Source organism: Euwallacea similis, chromosome 3 (genome assembly GCF_039881205.1).
Source record: "Euwallacea similis isolate ESF13 chromosome 3, ESF131.1, whole genome shotgun sequence".
NCBI lineage: Eukaryota > Metazoa > Arthropoda > Insecta > Coleoptera > Curculionidae > Euwallacea > Euwallacea similis.
The window spans coordinates 6,338,660-6,358,605 of NC_089611.1; the positions used below are offsets into that span (position 1 = coordinate 6,338,660).

The 19,946-nt window shown below is 36.9% G+C and overlaps 4 protein-coding genes across 4 annotated transcripts in view; 1 reads left to right on the top strand and 3 right to left on the bottom strand.

Annotated features, from left to right (window-relative positions):
• Positions 1–6,599, bottom strand: part of LOC136420009 (homeobox protein SIX3-like) — a 30,070-nt gene extending 23,471 nt beyond the window's left edge. Inside the window, exon 1 of the mRNA XM_066406634.1 lies at positions 5,770–6,599. Within this exon, the coding sequence (XP_066262731.1) occupies positions 5,770–6,461 (692 nt within the window). The 5' untranslated portion in view covers positions 6,462–6,599. The remainder of the gene's footprint in view (positions 1–5,769) is intronic.
• LOC136420165 (F-box only protein 6-like) overlaps positions 1–19,946 on the top strand; it is a 132,222-nt gene that overhangs the window by 103,934 nt on the left and 8,342 nt on the right. The window lies entirely within an intron of this gene.
• in (protein inturned) overlaps positions 1–19,946 on the bottom strand; it is a 133,122-nt gene that overhangs the window by 102,340 nt on the left and 10,836 nt on the right. The gene's annotated exons all lie outside the window — the stretch shown is intronic.
• On the bottom strand, positions 17,427–19,655 carry LOC136419949 (chondroadherin-like). Its single transcript, XM_066406558.1, has 3 exons — positions 18,458–19,655; positions 18,104–18,376; positions 17,427–17,996 (listed from the first exon to the last, which is right to left on the bottom strand). Exons 1-2 carry the CDS (start codon positions 19,600–19,602, stop codon positions 18,118–18,120), a joined length of 1,404 nt encoding a protein of 467 aa, XP_066262655.1. The 5' UTR covers positions 19,603–19,655; the 3' UTR covers positions 17,427–17,996; positions 18,104–18,117.

The following is a 19,946-nucleotide window of genomic DNA, read 5'->3' on the forward strand; positions in this document are numbered from 1 at the left end:
ATCGGGCTTACAGAAAAAAGTAATCATACACTGTCACAGCGTTTTGATAAATTACCTAGTCACAAGTTATTATATTTTATTGCTGTTTATTGAGGGAAAACAAAGAAATTACAGTCCATTAATATTAATATCATTGCCTACTTTCCTTCCAGCACAATCGCCTATTGGTCAACGCGGAGTTTCGATGACCAACAAATTCTTGTACAATACCTATGTAAATCCAAAGGGAGGGAACGTAATTGCTCTAGTGCTTAGTCGACCATGCAAAAAATCTCCCTTAACACAATCACTATAATCGCTTGTGTTGGTACAGAAAGGGGCCCGGAGCCTCAATATAGCAAAGCTCAACAATTCAATTTCAGTTGATACAATTTGCCTTTCTTGGGGTCGATTTTCATATCGTGCGAGAAAATCGATAATAATTTTAGTCACTAGATCACAACAAGAAATTACCACCGTTTATTATGTCCGGTTCCAGACCTGTCCGACTGGTCAAGCAAGGATTTGATTAAGTGACATCAAAAAGTGTAAGTGGGATCGCAAAAGATACATAATCCCATTAACGTGTCACGAATTAATCATTATAGCCGTATAATAATTATACAAAAATGTTGAGGAATTAAGGCGGGTAATTGTCAAGGAAAAACCCCTTTGCAGGACTGCACTGTGTTGTGTTGGGTAATAGGTTTCCCGGTTTCTCCTATGGTTGCTCTATGGATATGTAAAATCAAAATCCACTAATTTAAGTCTTTTTTCGTGGTTGAAAATTTTTAAATAAAACAACTTCAAAAAAATTCAGGACAGATTGAACGTTTTTTTCTTAACTGCTCCTTAAGCAGCAAGCTTTAGCTACATATAGAGCTACACAGAAGCTACATATAGAGCAAGTATCTGCTCTATGTGTAAAGTCAAATTCAAATGGCTTAGGTGTCTTCTCCTCCAATTTCAAATTTTCAAATTAACTAGCTCCGCAAAATTCTGCGTTTAATAACTGAAAATGTAAAAATTGTGTAGCGCCACTGGAATTTCAGGAAACTGCTGAATATTTTTCTATCTGCTCCTGCAGTTGCTCAATGTATGACGTCAAATTCCAGTGGCGTAGGTACAGCTGCGGGTTTTAAAGTGAACTTCTCTCTCGAAATTCTGCATTTAAAAATTGAAAATGTAAAAATTTAGTAATGCCGCTGAACTTCAAGGAACATCTGAACATTTTTCCCAACTTCTCTTATAGTTGCTCTATAATCGAGTTGCAGCGGCGTGGGTGCCTTCTTTTTCGTCTTCTTCTGCACATGTTTAGCACAAAAAAAAAACTCATGAGTATCACAATTTGAATTTTCCAGTTCTTCAATGGCTCCATATGATCAAGGGCCACTTGGCGCATTCCCCTTTTGTTTGGCTGCTCAATGTTGTGACATCCCGAGGGTGTTCAAGAGTAAACAGTCCTCCAGTTAAATTGTTTTGTTTAGGTAGCATTTTATGACGTTTAAACACTTAAATGCGTGCGTGCTCTTATGCACTTAACATCGACAAGTGTCTGGTGCGGGCCGGATCCGCCCTCATGCAAAGCTGCAGTTTCCTAACTCCCAGTCATCTTGAAATGATAATTAACGGCCTTAACTTTTTTCGTGAACTTTGCCATACAATGCTGAAACCTTAAATCGATCAGGCCCAGTGTTCAGATGCAAATGAGGTGTTAATCGCACTACAAAATACCCCCGTAGCGAATCAAACTAATGGGTTTTTTTTATAATTGTCCGTGGTTTAATGGCGTAATAACCGCAGTATATAGAAAAATTGACTAAATTTGAATAGGTACTCTTAAAGTAATTAGTTCTACGCATTTAATTCAGACCAAATTACTATTTTTAATAAAGACATTAGCGGCCTTTTTCCCGTCTTTTTCCCTTTTGAAACTCGATTTTTTTATGAATTATTTATGAATCTAGATATTTCAATTCATGGAGATCATTTTTGATTTATATATCCCTATACCTATCTCTAGCTATAGCACAGATAGCGTGGTTCAAAAGTGCTGCTTCGCGTAGCTGAATTGAAGTTGAAGCTATTTTAGTTTTTTCAGGTGTCTGCCCCAAAAATTACCCTTTTTTCACTAGAACAGCCTGTATATTTTCAAAAACTTAGATTCCTCAATTAGTTTGAACTATTTCTAGCACACATGCCCGCATACCTAGCTCTAACCGCTTCTGAGGTCCAGACAGTTTTGCAAAGGAACATGAAAAAAATTGCTCTTTTTTCTGCAACGAATTTTTTAAACTCGACCATCCAGCAAATTTTTGGACAACTACAATTTACCCTCAAAAAGGATGATTTCTAGCATGCATTTCCCTGTGCTTAACGCTAACTGTTGCCGACAGGGTCCTGATCGTATTTTGGACTTTTCCCTTGTTTGTTCGCCTAATTATCACTTCATAACTTCATCGTTTTCGCTAAGCCCTTCAATACAGTCGCTCAGAGCCATAAAGACCGACCTTAAACACAGAGTCCGGCCTATCGTTTGACCGATCCGTGTGGCTCAATTCTATGTACCGAGGCGAAATGGGTCGGACACCAATTACCATGGCAGGAAAATAAGTTACAACTTAGATTTATCCCAGATAGCAGGACGAAGAACCGGCAATAATGGTTCCGGTAGTCTTCTTCAATGGGTCGTATATCATGGGCCAACTTGTAATTATGATATTCCGAAAGCAGACCTTCGTGTCTGGTATAAAAATACGATCGTTTACGGACCGGCTACTGTCGAAGTTTGTTTGATATGGGTTACCACTGGACATTGTCCAGTTTCGGCATATAGTGAATGTTCAAGATTTCGCTTGATGGTAAGATTAATTATTTATATGCCATATACTAATGTTTCAATAAGATCAGATTAATGGAAAGAAACAACTGTTTTATCAATTAAGGTGTACCAACTGATCAATGATATTTCAATTCCGACTTATACAACACAAGAAATAATGGCTTCCAGTAAATGATTTACCGATCATTGTGAATGCTAATGCAAAATTTTTGCCCATAAATCTCAACTCGATTGCTTCTAGGCATAAATCGCCATAAATACTATTGTATAAGACTCTCCTTAGAGATTTTTCCTGCAAAGCTTTGTATCTTCAAAACTACTAGAGGTAGATGTAAGGAAGTCATTTAAGTGCGCAAAAATATACTGGGCTTCCCATTTAAAAAAACTGATGTTTCTTGGCAGAATGCGAGGAATGAAGGCCCTTTCGACTTCTATTATCTATCATGGAAAACAATTAGAGTTACGTATAGGAACATATATACCAGGAATCATCTCTTCGAGATGTTGGCTACAAATAACTAAAAATGAGCTTTAAAAAAACGCAATTTTCAAAGTTCAAAAGCCCCGAAGGTTTAAAGAATTTTTTCAGGTACCGGATGTCCCATATTGGTCCTATATGTATGGGGATCTTGATTACCATAATGGACACAAGGTCGGTTAAATGGCAAAAGTTTTAGAGAACTTTCTGAGAAACCCATTCCTGCTTTAAAAATTGATTTAGTTTCTACCGTCTTGCGGAGAAATTGCGAAAAATCAAACACTGCATTTTAAATTTGGCCCTATAGTTTCTACCCAAGTTGAAAGTGATTTTTAAAGATAAATTAGATTAAATTTAGATTAGAATTAAATTAGATAATTAGAGCAATCTTTAACACAGAATCATTTTTTATTTCATATTGATCCTGTTTATCCTAAGTCCAAAGTGCAGTTTTTGAAATTTCCTCATGGAAATTTCAAAGCGTACTTTCATAAGTAAGCTTTGGAAAGTTGTTGTCTTCCAACATGCAAAACATAGAATAATTATTATTTTTTGTGTCAAAGTTGGAAAAAATTGCAGCAAAGTAGTGAAGCGAAGTGGACGTGGTGGAAGTCCCTAAGAGCCGAATTATTAATGCTCTGTCAAATTTAACATCACGCTGATTTCCATAGGAACAAAGAATCTGGCTTATACTCAAGTTCTACTTAATCTGAACTACTAATAACGTTTGTATGGTAATTAGGTTGCAGTTAAAGTTAACAACACACTAATAATTGGGCCCTAAAGGAATCATCCACGTGAAACACAGTTTCACGACATGGTTAGGATGTTGCTAAAATATGAACTTTTTAGAAATAATTAATTGTTTCCAAATTACAAAAATTAATTAATTACGTATTCTGTTTAATTTAAAATAGATCATATTTTTTTAAAATCACATTTTAAAATAAATAATCATGTCCACCATCTTGCATTTCACTAGCAAATCAACTTCGGCACTTACAGAAATAATTATATTTTATTTTGCACACTGGATGACAAAACCTTCCAAACCTTCTGCGACAAAAATTTTTAAATCTTTATTTTGCACCTTAGAAAAGAGATGATGGTGTCAGCAAGTACATTGTTAAGAAGGTTTTTTAAGCGCTTTTTGAAAACTCAAGCATTCTAGATGGCAGGCATAAGAATTTACAAAGCTGCCACACAAAACTCTTAAATAAGTGACGATTCAATTCATCATCATGATCATTGAAATTTTCATACGTCGTCGCCTTATGCGTAAACCAGTGTTCCATTAAGCGTCCATCTTCAAAATCGTTTTCTTCTCTAGCTTAAAAACTACAGGGCGAAGTTAAAAATACACTGTTCAAGTTCTTTCCATTTTTTTGGGAAAAAAAAGCAACACCTTATGTAATTTTTAAAATAGGTACGAGTTTCTTATACAGTCCTCTGAAACACCTGCCATTTAATAAACTCTGTATCTGTTATGGTAACCGAGATTCCATGCATGTAGAACCAATTTAGAACACGCTGTGTTTTTTTACTCAAAACTCTTTTTGAGCTTCTGTATCTGTAAAATAAGTAGAGTGAGTTGTACAAATTTGTATAGAGGAAATAATCTCCATCAAATTTGGTTTATAAGTGCCGAAAAATATATAGGGTGACCTATTTAAAAAAGTCAAGTTTCGAGGCCGGAAAGACAGGAGTGTTTTTACAAATAATACTCCTCTGCAAAACTCTCTTTCGGCTCTGCACCTCTAATAGAATTAAAGTTGAGTATAGGAAGTTATGTGGTGGAAATAATCTCCTTTAAATGTAGCTTAAAAATGCTTAAAAATATACAAGATGACCTATTTAAAAAGTCGAGACTCTGGGCCAGCAAACGAACTATTTTATTTCGAGCTTTTTATTTGTTTATCCAAAACAATTAAAGTTAGACGTAATTTTTCGCCTTTTCTAATTCAGAGTGCCTATTTTTATTTGAAATTTAATGGAACCTTTTTTTGTAAATAGTTCAAAGTGAAATGTAGCAAATTTCTCTTTTACCTTAGATATCTCAAGAGTTGTCTTTTTCTCGATGATCATCATCATAATCGGCATAACATGAATCATATTCTTTTTGCCGAAGCTTTCAGCCTGTCCATAGATTAAATTAAAATCTACCTATTTTCTGCTAACCTTTCAGTCTTGTTTTAATCCAAACTTTAATCCCTCTATTAGTACCCAAAGAAACGAGCTTTTAATAACCCGAAAGTTCAGCTGCCAAATCGGCTTTGCGACTTAAATAATCTTCCATAATGCGTTCCCATTAATTAGAAACTCTGTTTCACGGAACCAAAGAGCTAGTGAGGCTGAGGATGCTGCATTGGGAGGGCTCATGAGTTCACTAAGGAACTCTACCACGCTGCTTATTGCGATTTTATGAATGAAAGATGGATATATTCTTATCTTAACAGTATAGATAACTGACCTGTTTTTCGCTGCAGCAGCCCTATCCCTTTGCCTACGATTCTTGAACCAATTCCCGACTTGCGTCGGAGTGAGTCCAGTGGCTTGCGCCAGCTCCCTCTTCTTAGTTGGGTTCGGATAAGGATCCTGCAGGTACCATTCCCGTAACAATGATCTAGTTCTTTCCTTGAAACAATGAGTCTTTTGCTCCCCATCCCATATAGTCCTGGGTAAAGGGAACTTTTTCCGCACTCGGTATTTGTCCACCGGCCCCAAAGCTCTCCCTCGCAGCTTTTCCGCCTCCTGGTAATGGGCCTCCAGCCACATGGCTTGGAGCTTGCCATGAGAGCTTTTGGTGAATTTATGAGACTCTAGGATGGAATAGAGGTCCCTAAATTGTCCACTATGAAAAGACACTATGGCCCTTGCTCTAAGAACGGCCTCGTTTCTGTTGAGCTCGCTGATGTTCGGATGGGCCACTGGAAGTGACCAAAGAAATCGGGCCAATCTTTCAATATCCCCGGATTCCTCCAGAGTCTCGCAAACTGCGGCAACTTGGGACACTGTAAAGTTCAACGTAGGGAGAGCGAAAATCGGGTTGGGGATTATCGGGCCAACGGGGATCGGGGCACTGATCCCTGGTGAGGATGACGTTTCCGAATGGGGCCCGGAGCCGGCTCCGGGACACAGGCCGGAGCTCAAACCCAAGGCCATGTGGCGGGCCAGCGTTGCAGCTGCAATTTTGACAATAGTCACACTAAATTCCCGGATTAATATTCCCGCATTCACACACACGACACCCTCCCTGTCAGATCAAGAAGTCCTGATCACACAACCGCTGAAAGCTCTATAGCTTACAAAAGCGCACTGGAGCTTTGGGTATACCAAATGATGGTTCAGACCACCATTGGCAAGAGATGGGCAGTGACTAGAACGCGCTTTCCCCATCTAACCAATCCGTGACGCGTTAGTGGGGACGAGGCCTGCCTATGGGAGTTCCGGGGCCGAGGGGTGCGCTTTTGTGCTTTTCACTTAACTAAAGGTGATGTATAAAGTGGTCCTCTCTCTATACTCGATAACTCTGTCAGTGCGATAAGTTTGGAGATACGCCTTTCACGTTATACCGAAACCGGGAAGTATGTCAATAATCTTGTTTGAGGTTTCTATACCGGTAAATGAAATGGGATGATCGGTGTCCATGGCAACGTATGGTGGACCTGGGTGGAGGGTGGAAGTGTGCCAAAGAGGTTGGGGATTTGGGGCTAATCGATTTCTTGTCTTGGAGACTCAAAGGTCTTTAGTCCTACATTCACACATCGCTATAGTTTTAAGCTGTAGGAAAAATCAAATGCCTCAAAAGGCTGATGATAGAGCAATGGAGTTATTGAGACATGTAGTGATGGGGCACTCAATCGACCTATTTTAAAAATACCTTTAAGTTTAATATTTTCAACAATCATGTCAATCATACTTCCAATATCGTTCCATCTACGAGTGCGAGGAATAATTTAACAATGTATAAATGCTCAAATTACAGTGATTCAAAACGTTTTCTCCGTAAAAATCCCTCTCCTGCCTCAATTATTTTTAAAACGTATGCCTTGATTGAGGATTGAATGAAACTTTAATCGTAAATTGTTGAAAACTAGAAAGAAAACAGGTATAAAAAAAACCAGCAGGTCACCAACCAACAAAAATCCTGGATATCAAACTCTGAAAATTAGAGCATTTTCAATTTTGTCCGTTAAAACTTTCAATTGCCACCACTGTACAGATTGACTTCTAATCCAAAACTAAAATCGGATACTTCTTAGCATACATCCACCTTTTTTTAATACAGGCTTTCAAACAAAGACGAAAAATATAATGTACGTATCAACTTCATACAGTCAGCTTTATTATTTGGATTAATGCTGGATCAATTTGATTATAGTTTTGATCTTTGTCTTCGTATAAGCTCGTATATGTCAGATAGAGGCAGCCATATGATATGTGGTAGATGGTGCTGAATGCACATGATATGATGACATTTGCACAGTGGTAGCAAATAAGATTTTTAATGGTAAAATCTGCCGTTTTTCTTAAACACTGGTACAAATTTGTACTTCGTCTTGAAACTGACTCATTCGATAGCCGAAACAGAAATGTCCTTTATATTTTCGTTATTTTTTTAATAAACAATATGTCCCGGTTTTGTAAATGCTTCAACGAACTTGTGGTTTTAACGATATTTTGGTGTGTGACTAAACGAGACAAACTTTGTGCGTCCATACAAAAGAAAGGAAATATGTGGTGGGTTGTTAAAGAAAGCTCATGCCACTACATGTTGATGTACAATAGATACAATGTGGTTAAACTGACATTTTTAAATCGATTTTATGGTTTTAACCATGATTTCGGGATTGTTTTGAAATGTTATTTTCATGTGGGATTAACAGGACAAACTTTACGAATATAAAAGAAGTGAAATGTATGATGGGAGTTCGCATCTTCATGCATCATGCATTATATTGATACAGAAGCAGCATTGCGAGATTGATTTGAAAACCATTTTTGCGGGGTGGTTTCGAAACAACACTTTCACGTTAGGAAAACGGGATAAACTATGCCAGCACCATGGCAATGTCGTTTATACAAAAGAAAGGAAGTGCCAACAAAACAAGATTTTCTGGTTGTTCTAGCAATTTTTGAGCCAACATTTTTGTATGAAGTCCGAATGGCTAAATGTGTCTCGTCATAAATCTATCAAAATATGTTTCATTGATACCGCATCAATGGCTCGCACATCTGGTGTTTATAAGGGCGCGGGTGGCAATATACAGGGTGTCCTTTTAACAGCCCCTCGGACTTCTATGAGTTTATTTGTGATTTCATAAAACAATCAGTTATGGGGATGTATATGAGGCTCATGAGGAAAAATTTTAAACTTAGTGACAACCCTACAGGATGTCTCAAAAAAGCGGGGCGTCATAAAGTGTCATTTTTTTAAATGAAACCACCTGCATTTTTTCGCGTGATAAAATCCACGCTTGAGTGTGCGTTTTTTTACTACTGATAAAGTGATGTCCAGTTCATTTTTTTCCTTCTATATATAAGATCCTCTTCTTTTGACTTTTCTTTTTACAATTAACACTTCCTGCCCGCTCAAAACGCTCCTTTAGACTTTCTAGATTCTTTACATTAGGATGTCCTCTATTAGGAATCATTGTGCCAAGATGCTAATAAACAATTTCCATCATATGAACCAATTACATAAATCATACTAGCAAGTTCTTGTAGAGTATGCTTCATTTTGATGGCCAATTTTAAAATAAACACATTTCGAAGGAACAAAAAACCGTAAATAAGCTGTTAAAATTTAAAACAAAAAACATCGAAACCATGGTACCGCATGATTGACACTCAGGCACTTAGCCATGAATGCAGGTTTTCCCGAAATAATTAATAATTCCTTTAATATTTAAGGTAAATAGACATTATTTTATACCACAATGAAGAAAATTTAATTTTCTTTCGTTCTACGTAATAAAAAATGCATCGTCCTATTTGAAAAAATCAAGAAAATTGAAGGTGAAAATTAAAGTTGTTATTGTGAACACCCCGTATGTCTTCTTGGCTAAATGAGTGTTCATGCCTGCTAAGGTGATCTTACGTCAGAATCCATCCTAAAATGATCAAAACCTAATTTAAATTAACTGCGATATTATTTTTTGTATAAGGCACTGTTACTGTTTAAAATTTCTTTTTAAACGTCATAGCTTCTAGTCACTGCATTCCAGGACAAAACAAATCTAGAAACTAACACAGGATCAAGATAGGATTCTATCACGTGAAAAAAATACAGAGGGTCCCATATAAAAAAATGACACTTTATAACGCTCCTATTTTTTGGGACACCCTGTATGGTTGTCACTGATTTCAAAATTTACCTTCATTTGCTTCGTATAGATCCCCATAATCGATTTTTTTATGAAATCACACACTCGTAGGAGGCCGAAGAGCGGACATCTGTATCACCTTAATAGTCTTCATGATTATGTGTTATTCGACCCAACAACTCCTCAACTAGAGCTTCTCGGAGAATCATGCAGAGGGTCATTCTCATTTCGCTCAAAATCATCACTTCCTGACGATCTTTAACCAGAATCTCGTGGATCTTGTCCGTTGACAAATTTCTCTTGAAAATGAGCAGACAATGGTCAACGTATTATGGCCTAAACTGTCCGGATAAAGGCTCATTTTACTGAATGAACTGTGGTACTAAACCCATCGGGATGGGGGTGTCAATCACTACAGAGGAAATCCCCCATTTCAACGCTAGAATGTCAGATTAGCACCCTTCTCAAGCCAGGCTACACGCGGGTAGAACAATGCTGCTGTTTGCCTGCTTTTACCTAAGGCGATTAATGAAGATTAAAACCGAGAAAGGAAATTAATATTAGATATCAAAATACTAATACTAAGTCGACCAGTTCTGGTTACAGCTGAGTCTGTTACCGAGGGAAGAAAAACAAGGCTTATGAAGGTGCTTAATGAGTGGTGATACTTAATGCATGCAAATGGCATTTCAGTTGGGTTTGCACAGCACAATGAATAATTTAGTCGCTGACATTTCACGGCAGATCTCTCGAAAGCGGTAGCTGAGATAAAATCTAATTTGAAGGAGTAAATAGACGTGGGTTATCTCTTAATCTTCTCAAGGGTTGCCCACACAAAACGGTTACAGGGAAACGCATTAGGCAGGCGAAAGAGCGTGGCAGAGATCACGGGTCGATACGATTGTCGTCAAAACTAGACGACATCAATTATCACTTAAACGCGTTTTAATTGGGCTCTGCCGGAACTAACGGCTTCTAGGAGATTGAGAAACAAACCTCGTTGACCCCCCAGGGGTGGGATATTCCCCATGCTCGTTTGCCAAACAATGAAAACGTAAATAAGGAATGAGCAAGGAGGGCGAGACGAGAAGTCGCAATGAAATCAAATCCGGACCGAGGAAAATAACTATAAAAATTGAAAAAGGAAATTTCTTTTCAGACTCGATTGTTTCGCTTCGCTGGCTCGAAATGGACGCTGCATAATCCAAAGGGTGAAGTCAATTTGCTTTCGTAAATTAAGAGTAATAAAGGAGTCTTGGAAGTGTCTACTGGAGCCTCGTCAGTGTAATTGGAACAAATTTACCTTTCCAAGTTCAAAAGGAAGAACTAACATCGCCAGCTTGAAAATAAAAAATCTCATTTAGCGCTCATAACACTAAAACCACGAAGAAATCACCAAATAATGGTGAAGTAATACTAAAAAAGAAACAGCGGCAACGCTGCCTTTGCCCCAGCAAGCCCTTCATGCCCTCTCACTTAGGCAACCCGCTATTCACTCCTGTTTTTTGTCTTTGGTACGTGTAGTTACTATCTCCCTGTAGATAGCCAGAACCAACTGGAGATAAACTAAAAATCATGAATATGAATATCTAATTATTTAAATTAATTAAAGAGAGAGAGAGAGAGAGAGAGAGAGAGAGAGAGAGATTAAAGTACGTATAATGATCAAAGGCCAATTCCTTACCTCAACTTTGGAGCCGTTCCTCAGCCATTGAGGAGAAGAATTTCAGTTGTTGTGCATTTTCGACACAGCAGGCGCGTGTCTGACTTTTTATCTGAACACTTTTACTTAAATTCAATTGTAGCTGCGTCCAGGAATGCTGCTCGGCGATCGTGCGACTTTAAAGATCCGAACGTAAATGACACGACATTCCTGGGAATGTCACATAAAATCGGATTTTAAACATGCAATTTTTACCTGTTTTCAATCGGACGCAGTCCCGAACGAACACTCATTACGTGTCTATTTAATTAACCTTCAACTCGGCACAAACTTTTCCAAATATTTCCCACAATTTCACTTGAAATTTTATGTTTTTCGCGAGCGAAACGGGAGGAAAGTTAGAGATGCCATTAATACTGACAACCGCAGCGTCAGTGTTTTGTTTCCAAAGCCTTCTTGACAGAAAGCGTCGCTCCCATGTGACGAGCAAACGACGAATCTTTATGAAATCATGTTTGAATTTTCATATTCTAATGTAGGAATAAGATTCATATAATAAAATCATGCTAATTCTTTAATTAAAATTAATTTTAATGCGACACACGCTTTGAGGGAACGCTCTCTGACTCAAAATTAGGAAAAAAGTTCCTATAAACATGCGAAATCGCTTCGTTTCCGATGTACAGAGTGTTAAAGTTTAGGAAAAAAGTCGTTATTTTCCGATTTTTAAAATTACTCAGGTCGATTTCAATAGCATTTTCGTCGCTTAATATAATAGTCGCAATATCTTAAGTGCTTGTGTTAAATCATTTAGCGTTCATTCTCAAATTTTCGGGTTGTGCCTTCAGGCCTGCTCGTTTAGAATTTTACGCAAAAATATTAACACCCACTAAATTTTCCTAATTTTCACAATTATTTCAAATGGAGTAACAAAAAATACAACTTTTCTGTGCCTTGATATTTCTTCGGATCTCGCTTCGTTTTCGAGATTAAAAATAAAATCCAAACTCTTACACGTGTCTGAACAAACCTAATGTAACTCAAGAAGTTTTAAAAAACTGGAATTAACGCTTTACAATCTAAAAAATTATTGAAATTAATGTTCTTCTAAACGACAGCCGAATTCTTTCAAAAACAGGATTGTTTTGTTAACACCCAGTATTTCGGAAATGAAGGGATTCTGAACGTATGTTTATAGGAACGTTTCTTCCCATTTTGCCTCAAAGAATGTCCCCTTAAATTTGTGCAATATATTTAGGAAAACCCGTATATTCACCCTATATATTGTTAAAAATAAAGCTGATTTTATCTCCCAAAAGTTGTCCTTACCACTACTGCGCCACTATTCTTCACAGGTTGGAAGCATTGAACATGGAAGTTGTTGGTTACATGCTGGTAAATTGACAAAAAATTTCAATTCTAATCTTACGTACAAATTACTGTACAGGGTGTCAAATTAAATCTGTTTTTTTTTTTAGATTTCTGATCTGGTCTAAACAGATTTAAAACATTATGAAATTCCAGCTCCTACTTCAGCTGTCAAACTTGTAATGCTAAAAGGCACTGGGCAATGTCTTGGCATCAATGAGGCTCACTAAGCCTTCCTTTAAGGGATTTATTTAATCTCCCTTCTAAGTTTACCGGGAGATTATACATGGACATCTCGAGGGAAGTGAGTTGGTCCTAAGCTGTTATTGTTTGAAGGGGTAAATAGTTTAGTAGATTAAACTGTTATATTTAGTTACTACAAATTTTCCTGGTATTAGAAAGTAAAACAAAATAATATACACGTGAGCAACGACACGGGAAAAGAACATAATCATGCCGAAGAGTACAGCTCGTAGAGGCGGTTCTTCCAAAAAAGCCTCCAAAAACGATTTTTAAAATATCCAACACATGAAATCAGAATTTTTTATTTCCTCCGAAAAACTTTTCCGACAATCATGACAACGTTGCATGGACAAAGGATAGGAGAGTATAGCAAGTTGCCTATCTAGGCGGCTATAAAACTGTGTATGAACGCAAGAGCAGCATTGTCAGATTAATTTCAAAATATAAGTTGTTGAAGAAAAATAATAACAATCGCAAAGAAAATTGATTTAAAAAATTCCTCAAAGCTTATAAAGCCGAGGACTCAGAAGAAATGAGGTATCAAATCTTTAAGGAAAATTTACTGGAAATTGAAAGACACAATTACAAATACACCCTTCCATAAAAAAACCTTTTACCAAGTTCACAAACTTGAGATATCGGTTTCTCAGGTAGTTTTCTTGGGTGTGATTACTAATTCTACAAATCAAGCAAAATCACGACACTTAGCTCTAAGTCCCCCCCTGGTGAAATCCATTGAGTGGAACTGGGGTCTGTTATAGAAATTACGGATCAAGATCATTGTTCTGCTTGCTGAGCATTTGTATTAGTAAGCTCTTTAAAAACAAATAATTGCCGTAAACATTCTTCATATTTGAATATTTTAACTTAGAGGTCTGGAAGAACAATATATCCTCAAACACAATGAACTGATCTCTTTGAGTCTCTAAAACTAGGTAATTGTTTCAGTAAATTTGGCAATTTTAGATGTGCCATTGAGTTCGTAAATAGTGAATTTCACCCTTTTAAAAGAAAGAAGCAGTAGGGCCCGTACAACAACAAGGAGTTAGTGATGGGAAGGCTATTTTTCATAGATATTTTATCTGGATGTAAGGAGGAGGTAGCCAGCAGTTCTTGATGATCAGAAATGTAGCAATAGCCCAGAGAGTTGGATTTGTAGGATTTTTGTGGCATTGACAACGAGAAGGACTACCAGGTGGATCGAAGGATGACTGGGATATTAATGGATCTTGAAGAGTAGTAACAAGGAGAATCACTGCGAAATTGCTACTGCCGCTCATCCATTCACTTTTAATAACATTGATCGTATTTAAAATTATTTATTTAATCAAATTAGGATAATTCAGTTTTACTATATAACATTGAAAATTTTTTTTCACCATAATGACAAGAAAAATTTTAATTTTCTTGACGTAATGATGCAAAGGTTTTCTATTAATGGACACTAATGCCCTGGGGGAAGACTATTGACTAGGACAATAATAGGTATGTAACAACACCCAGAAACAAACGTAATTACCCATTACATCATCTGTCCCGTATGGTAAAATTTAGTTTCTATAATTCCTGACTCGTTCTCTGATGCTGAAACACAAAACCATCAAAAGTTATCTCACAAATCTCAGCCGATGCACGAAATATTGCATTCATATTTTGCTTTTGTTAAGCCCCTTTCACATCTGCCCAAACAGAAGCTTTGTAAAGGGGTTCTCCAGATCCCAGATAACCGTAAAAAGATGTTGTGCTCGCCTTTGTGGTTATAGAGAAGAAACATATTTGTTGCGGTTTGGTATCTGAGGTGGAACCCTTTTGTGTGGAATTTCTTGTTTGATATGGCACTCTATTAGTTGTTTTCAGGGTCTAAGAGGACCTCCTGGGGAGTTCAAGGAATGTGTATAGGATTGATCAAGTATTGGAAATTGTTTCTTTCAGGTTGATTAAGTTTTTATCAGATTAGTTTTCGAGATACCGAGTCGTAGCCTCTTATTTGATTTTTCAGTTCAGGTTATCTCATCAGGCGCGGCATCAGATTCAAATCAAGCGATTACAAGAAAAGCTTATCCCAGTGTAATAACGGGTTTATTTTCTGAAATTTCAATTAAAAACCTCAATGATAAATATTTTCAAGAATCTTATTCTAACTTTGAGAAAAATATCATGTCAAAACAACTCCAAAATAACCGTTTTCAAATCACCCCTGTAGCCTCGGTTTTATATCAATAGGCTGTCTTATACGGATCTATGTAGGCAACCCATTATACACTCCTTATTCTTTATACATATATTGCATTCAGATATTAAATCTTGTATTATTAAACTTGATTAAAACACACAACTTATTTTAAGCATGGAATAATAATTATTAAACAAAATACACTTTTATGGTGTTTTAAAATGCTCTAAACTGAGAGTATCTAAAAATACTTTTCGAATGCTTTAGGACTTCGTTTAAGATTTCGAGGGCCAACATAAGCATATCTCGAGTATTTATGGACCAATTGAGAGCAAATACCTCAAACTACTCGCCTTGACGAGCTATCTGAGCCTCAGTAAACGGAGAATAATATACCTTTTAATTCTTGGGAAACGAGCATTTTCAAACCTACATTAAATCACGGAAGTCATTATTTTTCGTTATTTGCAGTTCGAAAAAACTCAAATCACAATAAAACAATTTTCAAGAAACGCAATACCTGAAGCAACCGTTTAAGGAGTAAAACTCCAAACTAATCACTTTGAAATCAATCTGGCAACGTTGTTTTTACATGAGCCCGTAATGTTATACGAGCCTATATAGGCAACCATCAGTACACCCCTATCTCTCTTATAGACCACATTGCCATGCTTCTCGCAAGGCTTTTCCTGAAGCTTTTATTCAAATTCTGATCACTTTTTAAGCGAAGAAACCTATTATATTGTGAATTCAGAGGTCACATTATATTTGAATAAATAATCTTATCTCCTTATTTACCAACCACAAAACAGCAGTGGCAATACTGATCATCTTCACTTCTAGGTAACTTAATGTACCCCCTCTTTGCCCATTTTTCCTCCCATGAATTCATCACCAACCAATAATCTTGCTTATCTGCAGAGGAAGAAAAAAGAGGTTTTTGTGTAAGTTTTCATTTAAAATGAGTGAGATAATTAGCTTGTACAATTTCCATTTCTCTTCGTTTTTATCATCAAACCTTTGTACATACAGAGTGATCAAACTCTTCCGATTTCACACCTTATTAAAACATCACTAACCCGTGGCGTTTATTGCGAGGGGGATTACTTATGTAATCCAAATCGAACACATTCGATTCAGCTCCAATTTACATCTGTCAGGAATGGCGGTAATTGTAACAAAACATACACCGTTTAAATCCTATTAGGGGGCGATCTAAAAAGAGTCTGAAAGCATTAGGAATCACTTTTTGCGTACGTATGGGGTGAGTTTTTCGTATGGGGTGGCGTATTTACGTCCAAAAAGCATTAGATTAATCCTGGTTTCTGTTATAATCTCCATGTTAAAGGGGGTGGGAAATCCGGGCATATCAAACAGTCGCGATCTTTGATGTCGAAGGTCAATGTGTGTCGACACATTGAGATTGATGTAAATTTGATCTAACTAGGACTACCTTATTAAAACGTCAACGGTGTTTTTAATGAAGATTTTTATAATTTTTCTCTTAATTATTTACGCAATGTGTGCTTTCGTAAGGGTTCGACACCTTATCTGTGTTTGAACTAGGTGCCTTCCTGTGTAACTGACGGTGCATTGTGAAAATGGGAAAGTATATGACCTTCGCTAGCTAAAAAGCAGTAAAAACGAACTATTAGTGAGGTAATTAGGCATTATGTAATACGTGATGCTTTCAGTTAGCAGATAATACGCGTTTTCGTTGGCGAGTATTATTCAGGAATTCAAATTAGAATGACTTTTGGAAGTGAAACCAAACAAAATTATGAATTAAAATCTTAATATTGAATTAATATTTGTCTTGTCTATCATGAAATACAGAAGGTTATTAATATATCAACAAAATAACTACATTTTTCCTTTATATATTTCAAAACTGCAATCGGTTTCTTGATAGAATGGTGGAGGAATATATTCCAGATTTCGAATATAACGGTAGTTAATGCGTTTAAGGCGTTAAATAGATGTAACTAAAATTAGACCTAAAGAGCATTAATTGAGAGACGAAGTTACATCTAAATTAGCCGATTAACTAGAAAACTGTCCAAATATTCCGATGTTTTTCTTTATCCTGAAAGGGGCCTAAAACTAGGATTTAGGAAAACTATTTACTCCTGATAAATAAACTCATCTACGTCAATGTTCTTTTGACTAGTGAAAAGAGCACATTTTTGTCTACTATGCCTGCATTTTTCATAATGAGCAGTAGCGTTTCACGAGAGAAAATCGACGGAAAAAAATTAAAATTATGATTCCTGAAAAACGATCTGTGATGAATGGAATCGATCTACGTCAATACCGCTCTGGCTATAAAAAAAAGATAGATATAAAGATAGATACTTTTGTTGCACTTTTCGAAGTTTATATCCCTCAAAGTAGTAACTAAATATCGTTTCTAACGTGTTCAAAGCCTTTCCTCGCAATTCCGATCCTATTATAAAGAAACCCGAGCCCGCAACATCACGATGTTACCGAAATTGGCCAATCTTGCAATAAAAGTATCAAGTAACCTCATCGGGATGGTTTCATCAAGCACCACCTGATTCACTTTTCGAATTTTACCCTGCACCCATCTGTAGTCAGAGTCATTGATGCAAACCGACCCTTAAAACTAATCAGGAGGATTATTTCGAGCGAGTGAATCCCTATACTAAGGGTCAATAGAGAAACAATAGAAACCCAATCACGCAACTGATGTACGTATATAAAATTAACTATATTAGAATTTTTTAAGAAAGTGTCCACCAAAAACATTTCCGAAACATCAGGGATCTAGTCATTTTTAAAACAATCTGGCAATGTTGCACGTACAGCTGCCAGCAGTCTTAGGGAGTCCTACTTAGACAACCCACTCTACGTCCCCCATATCTTGTGCACGCAATGTTGTCATGGTTCTTCAGAAGTTCATCCTAAGAAAATAAATTAACAATTCTGATCGAGTCTGATGGTTTTTGAGGTATTTAAGGGCGTTTGCGGAGTTAAAAGGTGTATTATTGATGTCGAAAATATAGAATACCTATTACTAAAAATCTAAAATTTATCTTCATCTTGGGGCGCAGCACTGTAGGGAGAATTGGGGCTGATCCCTATTTGCTTGTCGCCCAACCAGCTTTTGGGGTATCTGATCAAATAGAAAATGATCCCCATAAGGAATATCACTGCAAACATTAAGATTATTATGGTTAATTTATGCGAAGATTTGCCATAAATATCCGGAAAGCATTCCTGCAAATCCAAATGAGTCAACTCCATGATGCGTTTGCCCTTAAGATTGCTCGGAGAGGAACACCTGAAACATGAATATAGAAATACGACTAAAAACTGAAGCTTTTTGTATCTAATCTCAAGTTTCGATGGCATCAAAAGTTACCTCAAATCTCTGCTTTTAAACATCTCGGCTTCAAATTCCTGCAGCCACAAAGTCTTGCACCCGCATGCCCATGTATTGTGCCTCAGATCTATATGACGCATGTTCTTGAACATATGCCCGTATGTGCTATTCAAATTTGTTATTCCATTTCTAGCCAGAACCAAACTTGTAAGGTGAGTTTCCATTGATTTAGACGCCAGTCCAAAAGCCAACTCAGAAAATTCCTGGACGTTAGGACAGTCTGTTAAAATCAGACTTTCCAGAGCTAGCAAGTTGTAAAACGCATAGTGGTGTATGGAGTTCAAGCTGGGCATTCTGCTGATTCTCAGCACTTTCAGCGAATGGTATTGCAGGTATCTGGCAGAAACGAAGCTGAGTTTGTTGCCAGAAAAGTCCAGGAACTCCAGGGAATAGGGCAATGAAGGGATGTACTCGAAATCATTGTCTTGCAGCTCTAGATGCGTCAAATTCTTATAAGGGGTGAAGAAATCCGGGTGTAATTTATCGCTGAGACCCACGTTATTCAACCTCAATTGCGTCAGATTTGTAGAAACCCCTAAGACTTGAGTCAAAGTGTCTTTGGCCTGCATTAGGAACTCTCCTAGGGGGTTGTAGCTCAAACTCAGAGAATCCAGTACAGGTAGTGGGTAAAATATGGCACTGGGCAATTTAGCTATCTCATTGTAGCTCAAGTCCAAATACACCAATTTGTCCAATGTGGAAAAAATGTTCCCATCGAAGCTCCCAGATAAACTTTTCAGGTCGTTGTGACTCAAATCTAGTGAAATCAGACTTTCAAACCCTTTGAAAAAATCTTCAGTAATATCATTAATAACATTATAGGAGAGGCTAAGATTCCTTAAAGTAGCACTGGAAGTCTCTCCTGCCACCTCCAACATTTGAATATTGTTCATTGATAAGTCCAACGCAGTCAAATCCTGTGGGAACTGACTGAAATCCGGGAATTTGTCTATTGCCAGGCCATTGCAATTGGCTAAAGATGTTGGCAGGTTTGTCTCTGTGTCTGTAAATTTCTTGCACAAGCATTTATTCTCAAAAACATTATGAAAACACAAAGTTTCCAGTGCAAAACAACTAGAAAACACGATTAAAAATGTGAACACACAAGACTTTAAGTAAGCCATTATGGGTAGATTCAAGCGAGTCGCCAAGTCACACCTTAAATGGTTTACCGTTAGGATAAAGTGTATTTACTTTAAGTGAATGATTCGAAGATTAGTTATCAGTTAATCATATTTTACTGAAAATTGTTATCGATAAGGTGGGAAAACAAATAATATATGCCGGGATATAATTAATTTATTGGTTTGTCTTATTTGTGATAAAAACTCAGATATATGTACATGGTGGGAGCGAAAAGGAAACTTTGCCGAAGTTGCTTTAAAGCATCTTTTGATTACTTTGCATTTAAATGTATTCCGAAGCTATGTTAAATTACTTCAATTTCAATACAATTCTATATTCGCCA